This window comes from Scomber scombrus, chromosome 5 (genome assembly GCF_963691925.1).
Source record: "Scomber scombrus chromosome 5, fScoSco1.1, whole genome shotgun sequence".
NCBI lineage: Eukaryota > Metazoa > Chordata > Actinopteri > Scombriformes > Scombridae > Scomber > Scomber scombrus.
Genome location: NC_084974.1, coordinates 21,679,343 through 21,696,571, shown reverse-complemented (window position 1 = coordinate 21,696,571; position 17,229 = coordinate 21,679,343). Strand labels below are relative to the sequence as shown.

The 17,229-nt window shown below is 38.2% G+C and overlaps 1 protein-coding gene across 6 annotated transcripts in view; it reads right to left on the bottom strand.

Annotated features, from left to right (window-relative positions):
- Positions 1 to 17,229, bottom strand: part of tenm4 (teneurin transmembrane protein 4) — a 123,948-nt gene that overhangs the window by 91,071 nt on the left and 15,648 nt on the right. Inside the window, exon 3 of one of the 6 annotated variants that reach the window (XM_062418928.1) lies at positions 5,882 to 6,103. The exons of the other annotated variants lie outside the window; for them this stretch is intronic. Within the exon in view, the coding sequence (XP_062274912.1) occupies positions 5,882 to 6,103 (222 nt within the window). The remainder of the gene's footprint in view (positions 1 to 5,881; positions 6,104 to 17,229) is intronic. 6 annotated transcript variants of the gene reach the window in all.

Genomic DNA, 17,229 nt, shown 5'->3' with positions numbered 1-17,229 from the left:
ATGTTTATCTTATTGGTACAGGCTTGTAGTACTCTAATAGGCCTAACAGCCCCGTTGATGTAACTGCATCAAAAAGCAAAGTAGCACACTAACATGGACTTGTCAGTCAGGATGCCGCTCTGCAACTGAGAAGTATTCTAGCAAATATCATCTTCCTAATCAGCTGGTGTGTATCCTGCCTGACTAAATAAACTGTGCTATATGTAAGGGATAAGACTACATTTTACTGGATAATTAGCTACCAGATAGCTATCATAAATACAGAGGGGGTAAGTTATTAGAAGCGATCAATGTAAGCTAGGTCAAAGCCAGGTCAAATAAGCTGCATTCAGCATCATGTTCTATGTAAATGGTAAAGTTATTTTTGTACTCTTGAGATGTTTCTTCGAATTAAAACTATATTAAAACTGTGTGTATGTATATTTAATGCAAATGTATGAGTGTATTTATAAAAATGGGTACATGTATTCATATGCAGCAATTAAACCCTTTTATAATACCTAAGTTGGCTGACATCTACAACATTTTGGTGGCATCATTTTTTGGTTACCTGCAGAGGAACACTGGGTAACTGCAGTGTCCAGGGAATAGCTCTATTTCCTAACAAGGACAGTGGATAAAATCCAGAACACTGATGGTCACACCTGATGAAATAAAGTGATATGACATGTCCAGGACACCCGATCAAAGCACTGAGCCGTGAGCCATTCAATACAGAATTAATCAAAAACTATATAGTGCTGAGATATATCATTACATCTTGCTTACTGCTACAGCCCCTATGGCTAATCATAGAAGCAGAATTTCCAGTTGAGTAGCATTTGTCTATAAAAATACAAATAAAATTTGTCATAAAGGCAGTGAAGCTGGACTTTCTCCTGGCTCCCTCAAGCTGGTTCTCTCTGCTGGCCCTGCTGTTTCCTACACCATTAGAAAAGTCTGAAGGGAAGAGCCATGCGGGAATACTAGCTGTCTCTCCTGGACTCATTTGAGAGGTAACAGGTACCACAAACAGGTGGGTATATGGCTCAGCTCTCCTCTGGCTCTCTCTATGGAAATAAGGGGAAGAAGACCTTCTGGAAACTGAATATGAGCACACCTTCATAACTAATTGGAAAGCATGCTATTTTATGTATTTTACGTAAGTGTGTATATAACATCATACCAACAGGTTTACAGAGGACACCACATGAGGTGTGAAATGAGAAAAGGGCTGTATTATGCATGTCTGGAGTAAAATAGTAACACCAGCCCTTGCAAATTAAACATTAAATAAAATAATGTAAAAAGATAAATAGTTACCATTAAAATAAAATAACCCCTTTTTTTCGAACTGAGGTTTACCACATACCAGCAACCTAATCCATTAAGGCCTGTCCTAGCATATGCTTTTCCCTCCCTTTCTCAGATCAAATGGATTTTCTGTCATTCTTTGAGCTGCCTCAGCTAGAACAAGACAATTGCATATGTATGCTCTGTTCTGTATGTCAATCTGCTGCATATCCATCAAGAGGTTGAACATTTTGTTAGAGGGCACAGATGGTCCGCAATCATCATGGAATGAAAGTAATGCATCTCAATTTATGTCAATGAAAAGAAGATATGTAGGTATGCAAAATGCATTTTCCACGCTCCCTGTGCGCTGACAAACAGAGAGTTGAATGGAGCTGGACAAATTGTCTGTTGGCTCCAGTTCATTGATAACTCAACATCAACGTCAGTAGAAACAGATTCCTTTTGATATTTCAACTCAAAACCAGAATCTCACATGTTCAGAAAAACAGGGGCATGCAATGTGAGAGCCATGTGCTAATCATTAAATTATTACTTAGCCTGAGATAGTCTCATTCCTCCTGGTGTCTGTGGCTAAATTACTTTCTCGGGTGAACTCTTTTAACCACATTTCCCTCGTCCTTGCAGACACCAGGGGATGATTAAGCAGTTCAAATGAAGACTTATTTGAATTCTCACACAGCCACGTCCCCGAGCCTTCTACGCAGCTCAGCATTCCTGCTTGGTCAGCTGTGAGGTGGTGGTGTGCTGGCCCTTTCACCAGGGAGTCCAGCTGCACTGAAAGCCAACACTGGCCGACCCCATGCTGTTTTGCATTAAGAGATGCTAATACTGGGAGGTTGCAATGTCTAAGATCATGCAGCTCAGCGTGGCATCAGGCTCCCACTGGCAGTCTCCCCAGGAAGAAGCCCCTCAGAGAAAGCCAAGGGCCACAGTGAAACACATGCTTCACAAAAGGACTGCAGGCTTCAGCGAGCGGCCTCGTCAGCCTTACAGAAGCCCTGGCTCAGTGTTCTTCCAAATGAAAACAGGATCCGGAAAAAAAATTAAATAAACACTGCAGCCTTGGAGGCTACTAATGTGAATAACGATATGCTGCTGAGAGCATTTACTTGTTTAAAATCCAGCAGAACATTTTAAGTCCTGTATGTGGGCTCAGAAATGACCTTGAGCAAATGTAATCTAAAGTGATAAAAAGCCACCTGTTTTCCAGTGCAACTATACACTGTGACTCAATTATTTTAGGCATACATAGTTTTCTGTGGTTGTTTACAGACAATAAAAAAGTAAATATTTCCTACACCGTGTCAACTCTTAATTTGAATATTTCCTCAACAACTGACCTGTATGTCAAAGACATCTGATTTGATATTCCTTTTTTTTTTTTTTTTTACCATGGTGGCTTTTAAATTACCCTTTTTGCACATGTAATTCCCACTGGAAACCTGAGATGCATACTTAATACCAGATTAAATTACAATTGACAACATGAAGGCTTTTTTTTTAACCAGACTTTCAACCTCTGCATAAAACACAAAACAGAGGATTTGTGATCTTTGTTTTAATCATGTTGGCAATGCAGTTGTGTGTCCATAATCCTGTTCTCTGTACCGAATCTGCAACACAATCTATTTTGTTCACTAGTTTGTCACCTTGAGAAGATGAAGTTTAGGTAACTGAAGGGGAGATTGTCATTACACACTGAGCAAATTTTAATGAAGTAATTTTATTTCCAGAAAAAGGTGAAACCGACCTGGATTGATAGTTGATAGTTTTTTTGTTACATAAAATCTGCAACATATGCTTTGGGGCCGGAAAAATCTGATATGGAGAGCCACAAGACATCACTCTCTCCTTGGTGAAAATCTATACATAAAACTGAGCAAGGCAAATACTAAAAAATAAAAGAAAATAGTATTATACGTGTCTTTTTTTTTACTAAATCATCTGCATCAGAAGTCACTTTTTCATTGGATTTGGGTGGCCGCTGTGAAGAACAGCCAGTGGGAGTACATTGTTTTGCTCACTGGAGTGAAAGAGTAACATACATTTTCACCTAAAATGCAAGACATGCAGATTTGAAAAAGCAAAATCTGTAAGCTTGCAAAGTATTTGGATGTGATGTGGAAAATGCTCGGAAAAAAACATAGAGTAAGCCTACATGCTTCATTAGCTGATTTAAGTGAACAAACATTGGAGGCTGATTTTTTTGTTCTCTTTCTGAGTGTAATTGTGCTTCCTGACTGCCAAGGATTTTATGTAATTAAACAATAAAGAACATCAAAGTGTAAATCTCAAAGAAAAGCACATTTTGCATAATTTACTACCATTCACATGTATCTACGGCAAGGTGAACAAACCTCAGAGCGGATAAGAGCATCAATATCAAGAGTGCTGGTTTAATGTTATAGAGATAACAGAGAGTGAGAAAGAGCTTTGCACCCACCAGTAAGAGCCACGCAGAAACATGATTTACTCTGCAACCTAAAGGAATCTTACAAAGCCTGAGGATGACTTAAGTAGCAACTACCGCTACAGATACACCTCTCTAGTCCTCTCCTATCCCTTACTGACAGCTCGAGGCCAAACTAAACGCTGCACCTATGCAAATCAGTGTCATTGTTATGAGACAAATCAGCCGTCGTAAAGGCCATTCCCCCACCTCTGTCCCCTTAAGCACCGTCATCTCAAAGCTGGGTGACCAGCATGTTGCTACTGTGGAATTAGGGAGGAGATTTGCAACGGGATTAATAACTCATTCTCTAGGCTTTCTGAGCAGGCAGCTGGGGCACTTTGGAGTTTGATGTAATTCAACCCTTTGGGTAGTTAACTTGTAAGCCTGATCAATTATTTAGACCATTTTATTTTGTTTTGTGTTTGCTGTGCCAGTGGGAGAAGCAAGTAGCTGCTGTAGTTGAAAAGCATCCACATTCAAATATCAAAAAATACCTTATTCAGCATGAAAATTCATGACTTACAGGAGAAATGTGGCATAAATTGCTGAGTTTGACAACATTTTATATTCTCATGTAGATGGGTCATAAACAAGAATATATAACTTCCTACAAAGTGTGATATTTTGGATATTTTGTGACCATAATAATACATCTTTTGTAACTGTGAGGAAATACTTAAAATGATTAGAGCTGCAACAGTTAATAGATTTATTACCAACTATTAAATTAATCACCAAGTATTTTGATAATGGATTCATCATTTTTTTTTAGAAGAAATTGTCCACATTTTCTGATTCCAGCTTCTTAAATGTGAATATTTTCTGGTTTCTTGAGTCCTCTATGACAGTAAATGAATATCTTTGGCTTGTGAACAATACAAGACATTTAAGGATGTCACCTTGGACTGTGGGAAACAGTCTGAAGTTGTATGGACCAACCAAGCAACTGATCAATCAATCGAGAAAAGAACTGACAGATGAATCAAAAATGAAAAAAAAAGGTTATTTGCAGCTCTAGAAATGACCTTGTGTACATGCAATTTTTTATGTCATGCAGTGATTGTTTGTGGTGTTATTAACAAAATAAATGAGTTAGTGAGCGTCAAAGCTTTCCAAGCCAGTAATGAATACACTAGAGTCTATAGATCTAAAGCAACTGATCATATAGCAACAAGTAAATAAAATCATGTTCACTCAACAACACAATGAAGCCCCATAAACTTACAAAACTATATTGTCTGCCTCAGGCAATTCCTTAGTGCTCAAAGTGACATGTCAAATAAATATTCACAATAATTAATTGAGTAAATTAACCACTGATACAACGTGAAACACGCTTTGACTGCTATTTAGAAAATCCACTGTACATATTTCACTGTCACAAAATATTTGTCAACTGTCAACACCTTGTTTGCAGTTTGAGCAAGAATGCCATTCTGTCAATCTGAATGAGTGTTAATTCAACAGCAGGAGGATAGAGGTATGAATCGCTGACATTTATTAGTGAGATGTCACATTGGGAAAAAAATCAAACCTAATCTCTCACTGTGCACTGTGGAATTTAAGCTGTTAAAAAACAATATTATATTATATCATTGTTTTTTATTATATAAAACAATATAACAATACAGCATGTCTTTCATGGGGTTAACAATGTTTTTAACATAACTTCAAAAGGAGTCAGTCCTTGCAGTGATATATGATGATAAAGCAGGGACTAAACTGCACCTGGTATGATGCAACTGTCTTTGTTTCTTCCGTATTTCCTGTGTAAGTTGTAGAGGATGCATGCAGGCTGCTGTTTTTGAAAATTCTATAGAGGGATGGTAGATGGTTACTCCCACCAGTGCACACTGAAACTGAAGAGAAATATCTGTGACAAATATCTCTTGCTGAACCAAAATCCTCCACCTCTTTGAGAGAGGCTCTGACCTTGCAGATCTTGCTTCAGAGAGGTCTGTGCATATCCTGAAGCTACGTATTGACTCAAAGTTTCTGCTCTCTCTCATGGTGCACAGAGAAAAAGGCACACATTCTTGCCCAAAGCCATCTGCATGACCTATAACACAACATGTCCAGGAGCAGGGGAAGGCTAACCTCCAGATAGCAACAGTAGTTTGAAAACCAACTCACCATAAGCAGTAGCAGTGGCAGGAGCATACAGGTTCCCTGAGCCAGTTTTAACTAAGAATGAATTGGGGCCAAACTCATCCTCAGAGTCAGAGTCCTGGGCTGGCTGAGCCGCACAGTTACCTAGCAACCCTCCCTGGCTCTGATTGGCTGCAATGGAAGGGGGAGGGTATGGGAGCTGCTCAACAGGGGAAGAGGAGGCGGATGAACAATGCAGCGGAGGACCTGTGGACCACAAACAGAGACAGCACATGGGGGGGAAATGAAACACACCCAAACACAGGCAACATCACATAGGAGCAGAATACACACACACACACACTCACTCACACACACACACACACACACACACACACGCACACACATACAAATGCAAGACTTCGCTCTGACACTTCAAAAACAAACAGGGACACATCTGCCTTTGTCTCTGTCACCTCACCCCAGCTGGGAAGAACAATATAAACAACTGAAATGACTTTGCGATAGTATAGAAAAGGCAAATGCCTGGCACTGATTTAGAGACATAAAAATAACAAAACACTCTTTTTTAAATGCAAAAAATTTGAACAATCCCCAGTTACAAATTTAATTCTAAAATACAAAATTATAAAACATAGAACTTATCAGTTAGGGTGTACGCATACATCAACACATTGCCTATATGTAAGAACACATAACGTCAGGAACATCTAATAAAACACAACAAAAAAAGTAATCTTCATTTTTATTTCTATTTTTTTTTATTTTTTGGAAATGACACCACTGCGGTCTCCAAACTACAGATTTGAATTTGCGTACAGTGCAGCAGGCATAGCAATAATATGTTCCCAGAGATGGTGGGGTTGTTAAAACCCCCTCCTGTGGAAACACATATAACCCCTGCCAGCCAAGAAATGAATCCAACCTGAACCAATCCTTCCTATTTCTTCTGTACTCTGTGTCCATCTCAGCTTTCCTACTTGTCAGTAATAAAGAATATCACTGGGATCAGACTGACCACGCACCTTAACAGCAGAATATGAATAATTTACATATGTGATTATTTATAGACACTTGTTAATATGCAACCCTAATTTTTTACACATGAACATCATAAAATCATTAAAAAAAACATTTTTTCAAGGCTTATTGCCTCCAATCCCCATGCTGTCATGGAATGTTAAATCTCCACATAGCTCCTATTAATGTATGATTAACTTTTGATGCTGCTCTGCACCATGCTGAAAATAGAGTACTTAAGTAACATGACTGCAGCAAACAAAGCCATCATTTTGTCGCACCCCCATTTTTCCCATCAGTCCATTGGTCTTGATGTTGAACTTCCTGCTGACTGGGCTGTCATCCATCAGGAGAGATACATTTCCCCTCGCTCTGTAATGATCCCTGAAGAGTATTAAAATACGACTCACTGACTCGCATCTAATTAGGAAACAATTAGTGATATTAACATATCAGCCACAGCTCTACACAAACACAAATGTCCACTGGCCCAGAGAGTCACAGTTTGTACCTTATATATACTTCACACCGCACACTTCATTTCTCTCTGAACCCTCTAATGCCGGTGCAGTAATGGGTGCAGTGGCACAGTGGCCATGCTGTGGGTTAATGACCGTGACACTTTTGTGCTTGAATATACTGCAATGTACAACGGGGAGAGAAAGAGTTGTTGAAAAGAGCATCATTACAGTCATTCCCAGAATCCCTCGGATATGTCTGAGACACTACATTTAGTGTGTGTCAAAACAATGACACTCTGCTGCTGAACCACTCAATGAGCTCTGTAGCTATAAAAGACCAGAGGCACGAATGAAGTTATTGAAGTGAAATGGAAAAAAAAGAAAAGGAAAGATGCACCAGGTGTTGGACTGAATATTACAGCAATTTTCTCAAGAGAGAAGTTGTCAATGAGACAAGAAAAGATTCAAGTCCTCTAAAAATGGTCTGTGTCATAACACAAATTAGGTCAAGCTTTTCATACTCAGCAGCCATTAAGTCTTGTGCACAATGGTTTTACTGTCTCACTGTGTTTAATTAATGCTGGCTTGTCCAGTTCGTGTCCAAGGTACATGCACCTAAAGTCAGAGAGAGATGGGCCTCCACGGGCAAGAAGCCACAGCTTGAGATGGCCAGAGAAGTTTCTCTGGTTGTCAGAGCTGATTGCCTTTTCCTTCACTCATTATAATACAGCAGCAAAAGAGGACTTCTACTTAGGAGCCCCTGGATCATGTGCTACTGCTTTGGTACCTGACAGCTCCAGGAAGCACCAGTGACAGCCTGGTTTGGCCTGACTGCAAACACAGACCACCACCCACTGCATTAAAGGTCTTAATCAACTCATTAGCCACCTAATTAAGAGAATGGACAAGCAAATTGGTGAAAGTTAATGATATTGTAGCATTTAGTGCAACACTTTCTCCCAAGAAAAAATGCTGAAAACAAGTCTCATTTAAATAAATTTTCTCAATATAACTGCTCTTATATAAAGAAAGCTATATCAATTGAATCTAAGAGTGATTCTGTTTTTATTTTATTTTATTTACATTGAGAGACTATGGAACTCACATTCTGCACATTATTAAATTTGAATCTATTATTCATTATGTTTATTTCAAAAATACTTTCAAAAAGTATAATAGTTTAATTTTAACAATGTAAATTGCAAAAAATAACAAAACTGGTTCAGCCAACAATGAGTCATAAGATGTAAACCTTACATCAAAGCCCTAGCTCAAAGAATGACATTTTATTTCTCAAGGGAAAAATGATAACAGTATGTGGTGCTGGTGTGACAGACAGCAGCTGAACGGCAACAGAAACATGCGGATGTGGGCGGACAGCTATGCATCAATATTTTTTCACTACCCTACAACTTAAAAGAAATGGAAGTAGCTGTTCTGTCATACTCAACAAGACTAGATCAAAACCTAATGTATGGCTGGACCATGTACGTTCAATCTGCGTAATTGTGGAAAGTCAGTTATAGGGTTAGTCAGTGGTAGTGTCTATAATGTGAATTCCTGGATATTAAATGCTCATAATTTTCTGTAGAGGTCCCAGTAATATCAGTTAAATTGTACTTAGGAAGCATTTCATATGACATGGTTAAACAATGTGAGTCAAAAGAAGAAAACAAATAGAATGTTATTATAAATGCAGTTTCAAGAATAATACTTTTTTCCTTATATCTGGTGATGTCTGATTTCAAAGAGAACTTATTTGAATTTTAATTACAACTATTCTAAGTATCTGATTACTCTGTTTCTATATGTGGTCTCTGGCTATGTTAATGATGCTAGCCATGCTTACTAGCTCTTAGTTGCCATGAAGGCTGGTTAAATGTATCCATCGCAGGTCTTTGTATCTGTGGGTCAGTGCTACTTTAAGTTTTGGAGCCTCTGTGTGAGACATTTCAGTCAGTGAAGTGTGTGAGTGTTTTTAAAACTAATGTTGGGACTGTGTTTGGGGATCTGCTGTAAATTCTCCCCGAGGATGTAATTGAAATTGTTTGCTCTGATTTATTTTGAAAGAGAATTGGCCAATGGAGAAAAAAACAACATTGGGCCAGCTGACCAATGGTGTAACTTCATCATTCAGCGAGTCAGTCTGTATGTGAAAGACATTAAGGATTATAGGGCTGGTCTGTTTCCAGCCCAGTCAAAAACAAGGGTAAGGCTAAGGGAGTGAAAATTAAGTTAGGTAAACAGAGAATATAATTTAGAGGGAAGATGTAGGCTCATCGAGTGAAAAGAAAATCGAGCCTGTCTTTGACTCTCATTTTCAAGCTTGCAAATCATTCAGATTTTGCCTGTTATAAATTCTGAAGCTATACATAGAAATTGAGATTTATTCAAGGACATAAAGTTGTCATTCTTCAAAAAACACTACATGGTAAATAAGATCTGTGACTATCTTAGTTGAATTTACTGCACACTCAAGATACAAGGTGAAGCAGACGTGTGACTCCAGAGTGACAACAGGAATCATCTGTTTGCTCAAGGACTACCGCTGCAGGCAGTATCTATAAAAAATGCAGTGTATTTGCAGTTGAACAGTAAAGAAAAAAACTAACAACTCAGTGCCAGTCCTGTACCATCAACTGATGTGGGATCCAAAGCATACAGGATGCAGAAGAATGACTAAGATTCTCAGTGGGGACTCGTGGTTTTATTTAGTTGTATAAAGCATGCCAGCTTTTATCTTCTGTTACATTTTTGTCACAACTTTCACTTTTGTGTATAGGTCGGCTTTTTATATTCATACATGATTGCTGGCTACACAGTGAGACACATGACCCATGCCAAATGAACAGTTCTGCATTTAGGTGTTTGTTCTATTCAGTGGTTTTCAAGTGAAACCACTGAATAAGACAGATAAAAATGTAAAACTTCATATTAGAAAAATGTAGATTTGATTTGCCTACAGAGAGCCTCTGACTGTGAAGGAGGGTCAACAAGCAATCATTGGTGAGAGCTTTTGGGTTTAAAAATGTACAATCTTGGAGAAAAAAAAGTGAATAATGTTTTGGAAATTCTGGGTAGCCTCAGCTATCACAGGTCTAGTGAATAATGTATCACAGGAAGGATCCTTTTTTCTATGTGCTGTCTTTCCAGTCCCACTGTTCAAAGATGCAGCATTGACCCCCACTGACTAGCCTGGTTATACTAGAGGGTCATTTTGTCTTTTTCTTTCCTTCTCCTGAGCCAGTCACCGGCCTTCATCCACATTGTTTCGCAAGACTGACTTGTGCCACGTGTCTCTGGAGCCAACACTATTATACTCACAATACTTTTTTGATTAAAAAATAATAAATGGCTAGTGCACTCAACATTTAATTGTTAGTATAATATATGTGGTTCACATTGTAAAAGAAATAACACGTTTGAGGTGAAATTGGATGGACTATGTTTTATTTAGTGACATCCTAAGAATCTTTATTCACTTCACGGTTGAACATTTTTGACAAATCATTTAATTTTTAAAGTAGGACAAGTTACATTTGCACTGTTTTCTCTTTCTTTCCAAATGTACTATGAATGCTATTTTATAAAAAGTAACACTCAATTTTTGTATTTTCTCCCTTCCTCCTTGGGTTGTGTATGATTATAAAAATGTGTTTTTGCTGCCGGATTGTAAAGCACTTTGAGCTGCATTCTGTGCATGAAAGGTGCTATGTATATAAATAAAGTTAATTTATTCTTGTTGGAAGATGCAGATCTTGTTGAATCTCCATCTTACCACATAGCATGGAGGTCTGCATATCAGGTTATCAGGTTCTCAAGAGATCAGATATTGAATTTGATGCTAAGACTAAAATCACATACTAATGTTCTACAATGACACAAGGGCAAAAAAAAGAGATAGAGATATCAATACATTGTTGCATAATTTGCACCAATTTTGTCATCCAATGTACGTGGAGTGGGATTCACTCCAGGATGTGTTGTCATGTGTTTAACGGTTTGACTCCACTCTCCTGTTCAAAGGTTTAATTTATTCATCCATAAAAACAAGGAAATTACAGTGCTCCCATCCTAATCAACCAACGCTGATTACCAAAACACAGGAAACTGCATTCTTGTAATTGTACTATATTTGCATGTGGAGGTCATAGTGAAATAGAGGGCTCTATTTTTGTGTGTGCACATGATGCAAAGTGGTATTTCCTGAAGTATAGTGTGTTTTGTATCTTTCGTGAGCCTGTTTACTATTTTGGTGATTTGCTCTACAGTGGAAGGAGAGGTGCATTTGAGAGGGGGGCCTCTGACATACCAGCAGCGCCATGCAATTTTGGTATCAAGGTTCACCACATTCTGTGTCGTCCACAGCCGGCCTGCTTGCACCACACCTATTCTGCGCTACTCTCATCCCTCACTGGTAGAGGTGCACCTAAGTAGAATTCTACTGAATAACACAAGCTCCTTTTATGTATGTTTTGCTTGTCAGTTTCACTTTCATTATACATTCTTCAACCAGCAGTCAACTAATTGCACAGAAGAAAAATAGTTTTACAGTATTTCAATTATGGTAGCGATGCAAGGAAGGAACGCTTTAGATTGATGTCTGATTTTTTACTAGCATCTGTCAGCCACAGCAGCTTTCATTTATGAAGGCCTTCCCTTTCAGTTGATTAACTCTCTTTGGAGCAATCTGAAGACGCCAGGTATGCTTTCCATCTGCAGTGTCTAATTTGAGTGGCACACATTGTGAAAGTGCAATTATGCCGACTAGATCCACTGGTAACCTTGATTAAATCTTGCAAAAGGGGCACCAGGCTAATGCGAAATCCCCACACAAACCTCTGTTCTTGTGCACATTAAAATTGTAAAAATCACCTAGAGAGTTGAAGACAATGACATCCTCAGGACTTTGATATATATGCAACCCTATTGTTAATGTTAATCCTTCATGCAATCCTTAAATAATTGTTTAGGAAAAACATTTTTACACAGTCTGTAATCATAATGAGTTATGAACAGTGTACTTTGTAATTCTAAGTGAAAATGAACCATGAGTTTTCATGTTGCTTAGACGTGAACATTAAATCATAATAACTAATTTATACTGCATTACATTTTGCTATACAGCATTAAAGTTGTATTGTAAATCTGTTGAAAAGGAAAAAGAAAACTGTTGGTTTTATAAATAAACTTATTATGCCAGGCCCAATACAAATAATGTCCAATTAATTGAGTTAATAGGACATAATTGGGTTATATTTGTCTACAAGGTACTTTGGCTGACAAGGTACCTTAATTGGATATTTAATAGCTTTTAAATTGCCCTAAGCATCATCAATTCCCTTTTCAGCATTTCACCATCACCTCCCTAAAGATGTGCCCTTGCTTAGCTCTAGTCGCCATGTTTACAGCATGCAACACAAACGTTCACGTTAGGTTCAAGTTGTCCTGGAAATGTTTTCTGTTAAAGAGGCTTTAGAGTTACTAAACCCATGAAAGGAGGTTTGATGGCCTATTTGATTCTTCTAACTGACTGGCAGTATTTGAGCTCTGCCATGACTGATTAAATGTGCCCTCTTACCTACTTTATCACTGCTCTTGATTTGGATTGAACTTCAAAGACTGTGGAAAAGCAGTGTTAGTCCTGCTTTTGTGTCACTGGCAGAAATTCAACGTCTTTGTGACTGCACAAAATAAAGCCCTATAGTGGTGTTTTTGCAATGTAACATGATGAAAGAGGGGGCGAAAATTGACTAACAGACCAACATACTGGCTTGGGTTACGTGATATCACTATATACAGTGACACTAGAAATCTTTCAGGCATCAGAGGTTTTTCTGCACCATTTTAAAAGCGGTAACTATCTCTGTAATATTCTGTTTGCTGTATTAGAACATTATGACCAATGTTTCAAATCAAAAAGTAGGAGAGTTTTTTTAATTTTTAAATCAAATCACTGGAAAATGTACTATATTACAATATATAATGTTATCCATATCGCCCTACTAATATCACTAATACTGGCATTAATAACCCGTAAACATTTAACATGGAATTCAGTGCATGTTGGATTTAAAACTTTCATCACTGTTAATATTAACATTGATAATATGAATTCAGTCACACAGTCTGCTGATGCAAAAACAGATATTATAGCTGATCAATGAAAAATTCTGCCAAAACTACTGCACGCATACAGTGTGACACTGGGGCTAATTGTTGCCTCAGGATTAGAAAATATATTTTCCACTCTTCAGTTTGAATACATTTTTAATCAGTATTATCCCTGTAAATGTATCTAGAAGTAGACTTTTCATACTCTTTGCTGAACACTACTTGGCAGGGAGCATATGGTCAATAAAAGAAAGAATAAGGCAAAGTTAGCACTAAAAAATTGAGGTTAAGGTGATAAAATGTATCTTTAATACTTGAGACTTATTGCAACTTCGTCAGATATCACTAGATTCACATGTTTATCAGAGTCAATGACAGACAAGATGGTTGTTGCACAGATAATTGCATGATCTCACAATTATTACACAATCTTGCAATTATCACATGATCTTGTAATTCTCACGTGATCATTCAAATCAATTTGCCTCAGATACGCTGCAAGGTGAACAAAGGGTATATCTGTAGTTTTGCAGCCTTAACTAACCCTAAACAACCTCCCCACTCCCCACCCACCTCCTAAAAACATGTTCTCAACCAAACATGACACATCTCCTCTGACCCCTAACCCTAATCCTCCCCCTCCTCATGCCTAAACTTAGACAAGTGGGTGTTTCATGTAGTAAAGTGGATGTATCATGTCAATACTGCACGTTTGCTGCAGCTGGATATACGGCTGCAGAGTACAGGCAGCACTCCACTTCTGACGCTCCCGGTGACACCGTGCAGAGGACAGAACAAACCTGCATCGTAGCCAGAAGGCAGCACAGCCGTGCCCGTAGGAATGAAGGCGTTACACTTATCAGACGTCTCCAGGCAGCACAAACAAGATGGCTTAATTCTAGCTTTTACATTATAAGTATTCCCCAAATTGACATAATTGTTTTCTATTGCACAGCTGCAAGCCATAACTAACCTCTTATGAAATTAAAACATGATAGGTAATCTCATCTCAGTAAAGAAAATATTGAGACAATTTGCTGCTCAGAGGGATGGTTTTGAAAAAGTCATGAGCCCAATCTAATGCAGCAACTATAAGTGATAAGCCGCCTTCTAATCAAATGCGTCATCTTTAGAAAATTGTTTTTTTTGGGTTGTTTTTTTATTTTTTACTTTTAGGTCATTTTAAACCTCTACCTAAGGTCATGTTAAATATATTCCTGCTGCAGGATTAATCTCCTCTCATAAAGTGCAATCTTGCTGGACACTGAACATAATTTAGACTAACACCCTCCCCGAAAACACACATAAACAAAAACACAAACAGGCACGAAGACACACTCACAAAGGAAATGCAAAATGAGCTTTTATGAACCAACATTGGAAAAATGATAAAACATTTTGCCGTTTCCCTGCTTGGAATCAATATCCTAATAACCGAGTGAACATAATGTATGATAAGGTTGAAAACAAATTGTAAATAGCCATAAATGTTTTAATAGACAGGCCTGCCCATTACTGAGAAAACAGAAATTATTTGTGTGTAATAAAAGAGTATTACCACAGATGGCAAAATTCCATTAACGGCAGAGCCACAACATTTCTATCAGCACTTAAAACCCAGCATCCATTACTTAAAACTTCTGTACACTCTCAAGAAGATGTTGAATGCAGAATTATAAATGGAGGTCCCTTCAGAATAGTTTGGACTCTAGAAATAGTTATAAAGGGATTGATTTAGGTCAAATTAGCGGTTGTCACAATTTTCTTTGACATGAGAACTGGCCATAAGCTTCAGACAGATCAAACATATACCTGTCACTCCTTTCTAAATTACATCACTATAAGGTTTTAATCACTTAGCGCTAACATATTTGTCTTCATGAAGGAGGCTGGAAAATCCAATTAAGATAAAAACAAATAAATAAATAAAAACAGCAGTTGCACACAGCAGAGTACTGATGCTAGTGGCTTTTCAAAGTATCACCTAGGAAGATGAAAAAGGAGGCCAGAGTGGCTGAGACTAGACACGTATTTTCTTCTCTGGGTGATTATAGGACAAGACTCCTTCCCCAGTTATCCTCTACCCATTTCCCTGCCTGAGTTCTGCCACTCCCATCCATCCAGTCTACTCTATTTCTCCCAGCTGAAGAGACAATGTGTCCTGAAATACAGCTGAAAGACAACATCTGTTTAGACTTCTGTGACAAACTGAAGAATGAGTCAGACTGTAAATGTGACATTGAAATCCTAAACAAACTGAATGGAAATGTCTTCTATTTTAAGAGAAACCTTACTATTGGTGCACTGCCAGCTTTATAAAAAAAATGTCCAAGGGCAGCATCTTTTTTAGAGCTACTCATAAGAAATGCTCACGGGACTCTAAAATAAATGGAGAGTACAATGTACGGGACCAGCTGAACCATGTCAAGACAGCTTACGTAGTAGATGCACTACAGGAAAGAAAAGTTTTTCCTAAACTGCTCTTTTACAACTGAGTGATCACTAATTGATAACTTTTCAATACTTCTTAGTCTTTTAGAGCCAAGCCCAAAATGCTCTGGACTTTACTTCACTAGTCTTTTGAATCAATGTTAGTTGATGAGATCTGGCATTGCTAAATCCCTCCATGCAGCCCTATTCAAGCATCCCTGGGGCTTTCTTTGTTCAAGGATAAAAGGTTAAGGTTCCAGTCTCCTCACCTTTCGTTGTTAACAATATCCTCCAGGCATGTGATAGCTGCTTTTTAAGGATCTGCTGGTCAACATGAGTGTTTGTAACTGACACTGAGACAGGATATCTTCTTTACCATAACCAAAAAAGTGGTGTGTAAAGAGCCTTATAAATGCATTCACACTTGTTCGCCGCGTCCTCTGCAGAGGATTCCAGACTTCAAAGACCAGAATGATAATCTGCTTTAAATGGATGTTTCTGAGCCTCTATCATAGCTTGATCATCGACTGAGCCGACTTAAAACCGTGGCTGAAAAAACAATGCTAATAGTGGATAATTATCAGCTTTTACTCCGTCTGCACTAGCTGCTCTATTCCCTGTCCCATCACACACACAGGCTGGTGAATAAACACAATGACATGAATAAATAATGACCCCACAATCCTCTTAAGGTCCCCGAATAGTGAGAGGAAAAAAGACAAAAGTTTACTTTTGGTGTTTGAGAGCAAGCAGAGCCTGAAATTGTAAGCAACTCATTAGGGCTACATGTGGCTTGCCTGGGGCCTTGCTGAACAAAGATGGCACCATCCCCATCCTGTCATTCCTCAGCGCATTCTAGGCCTGGCCTAATAAAATTCTAAAGCACACCCTTAAGAAACAGCTACAATCGTTATAAAAGACACTAAAGAGCTTAAGCTTTGTCCTAAAAAAATGAAAACCTTCACAACTTTCTCTTGGAATCAAAATTTCATAGACTGGGTGGGAATTCTCTGAGTACTGACAAGGCCACCTTTTTTCTGTAATTTGTGCATATTTGCTGTGTTGTGTATAAACATCAGAGTAATATTCATGCTTTCATACTAAAGAAACACACCTCTGTCAAAACATTATTTCCACCTCTCATCATGCTCTCCAGATAGCTTACATAAAAGCCCACTGTTTTTCATTTCAGACACTTTGTCAGTGTTAAAGAATTGATTTGTGTGTGCCTCACAGCTCCCACTGAGTGCATGACAGTTCAAAAGGCTATTGAAAATACATGCTGCTGAGAGGCTTGCCTTTCTAAGTGCTTATATAAATTCATACCGTGGCAAAACTTAAGCCACT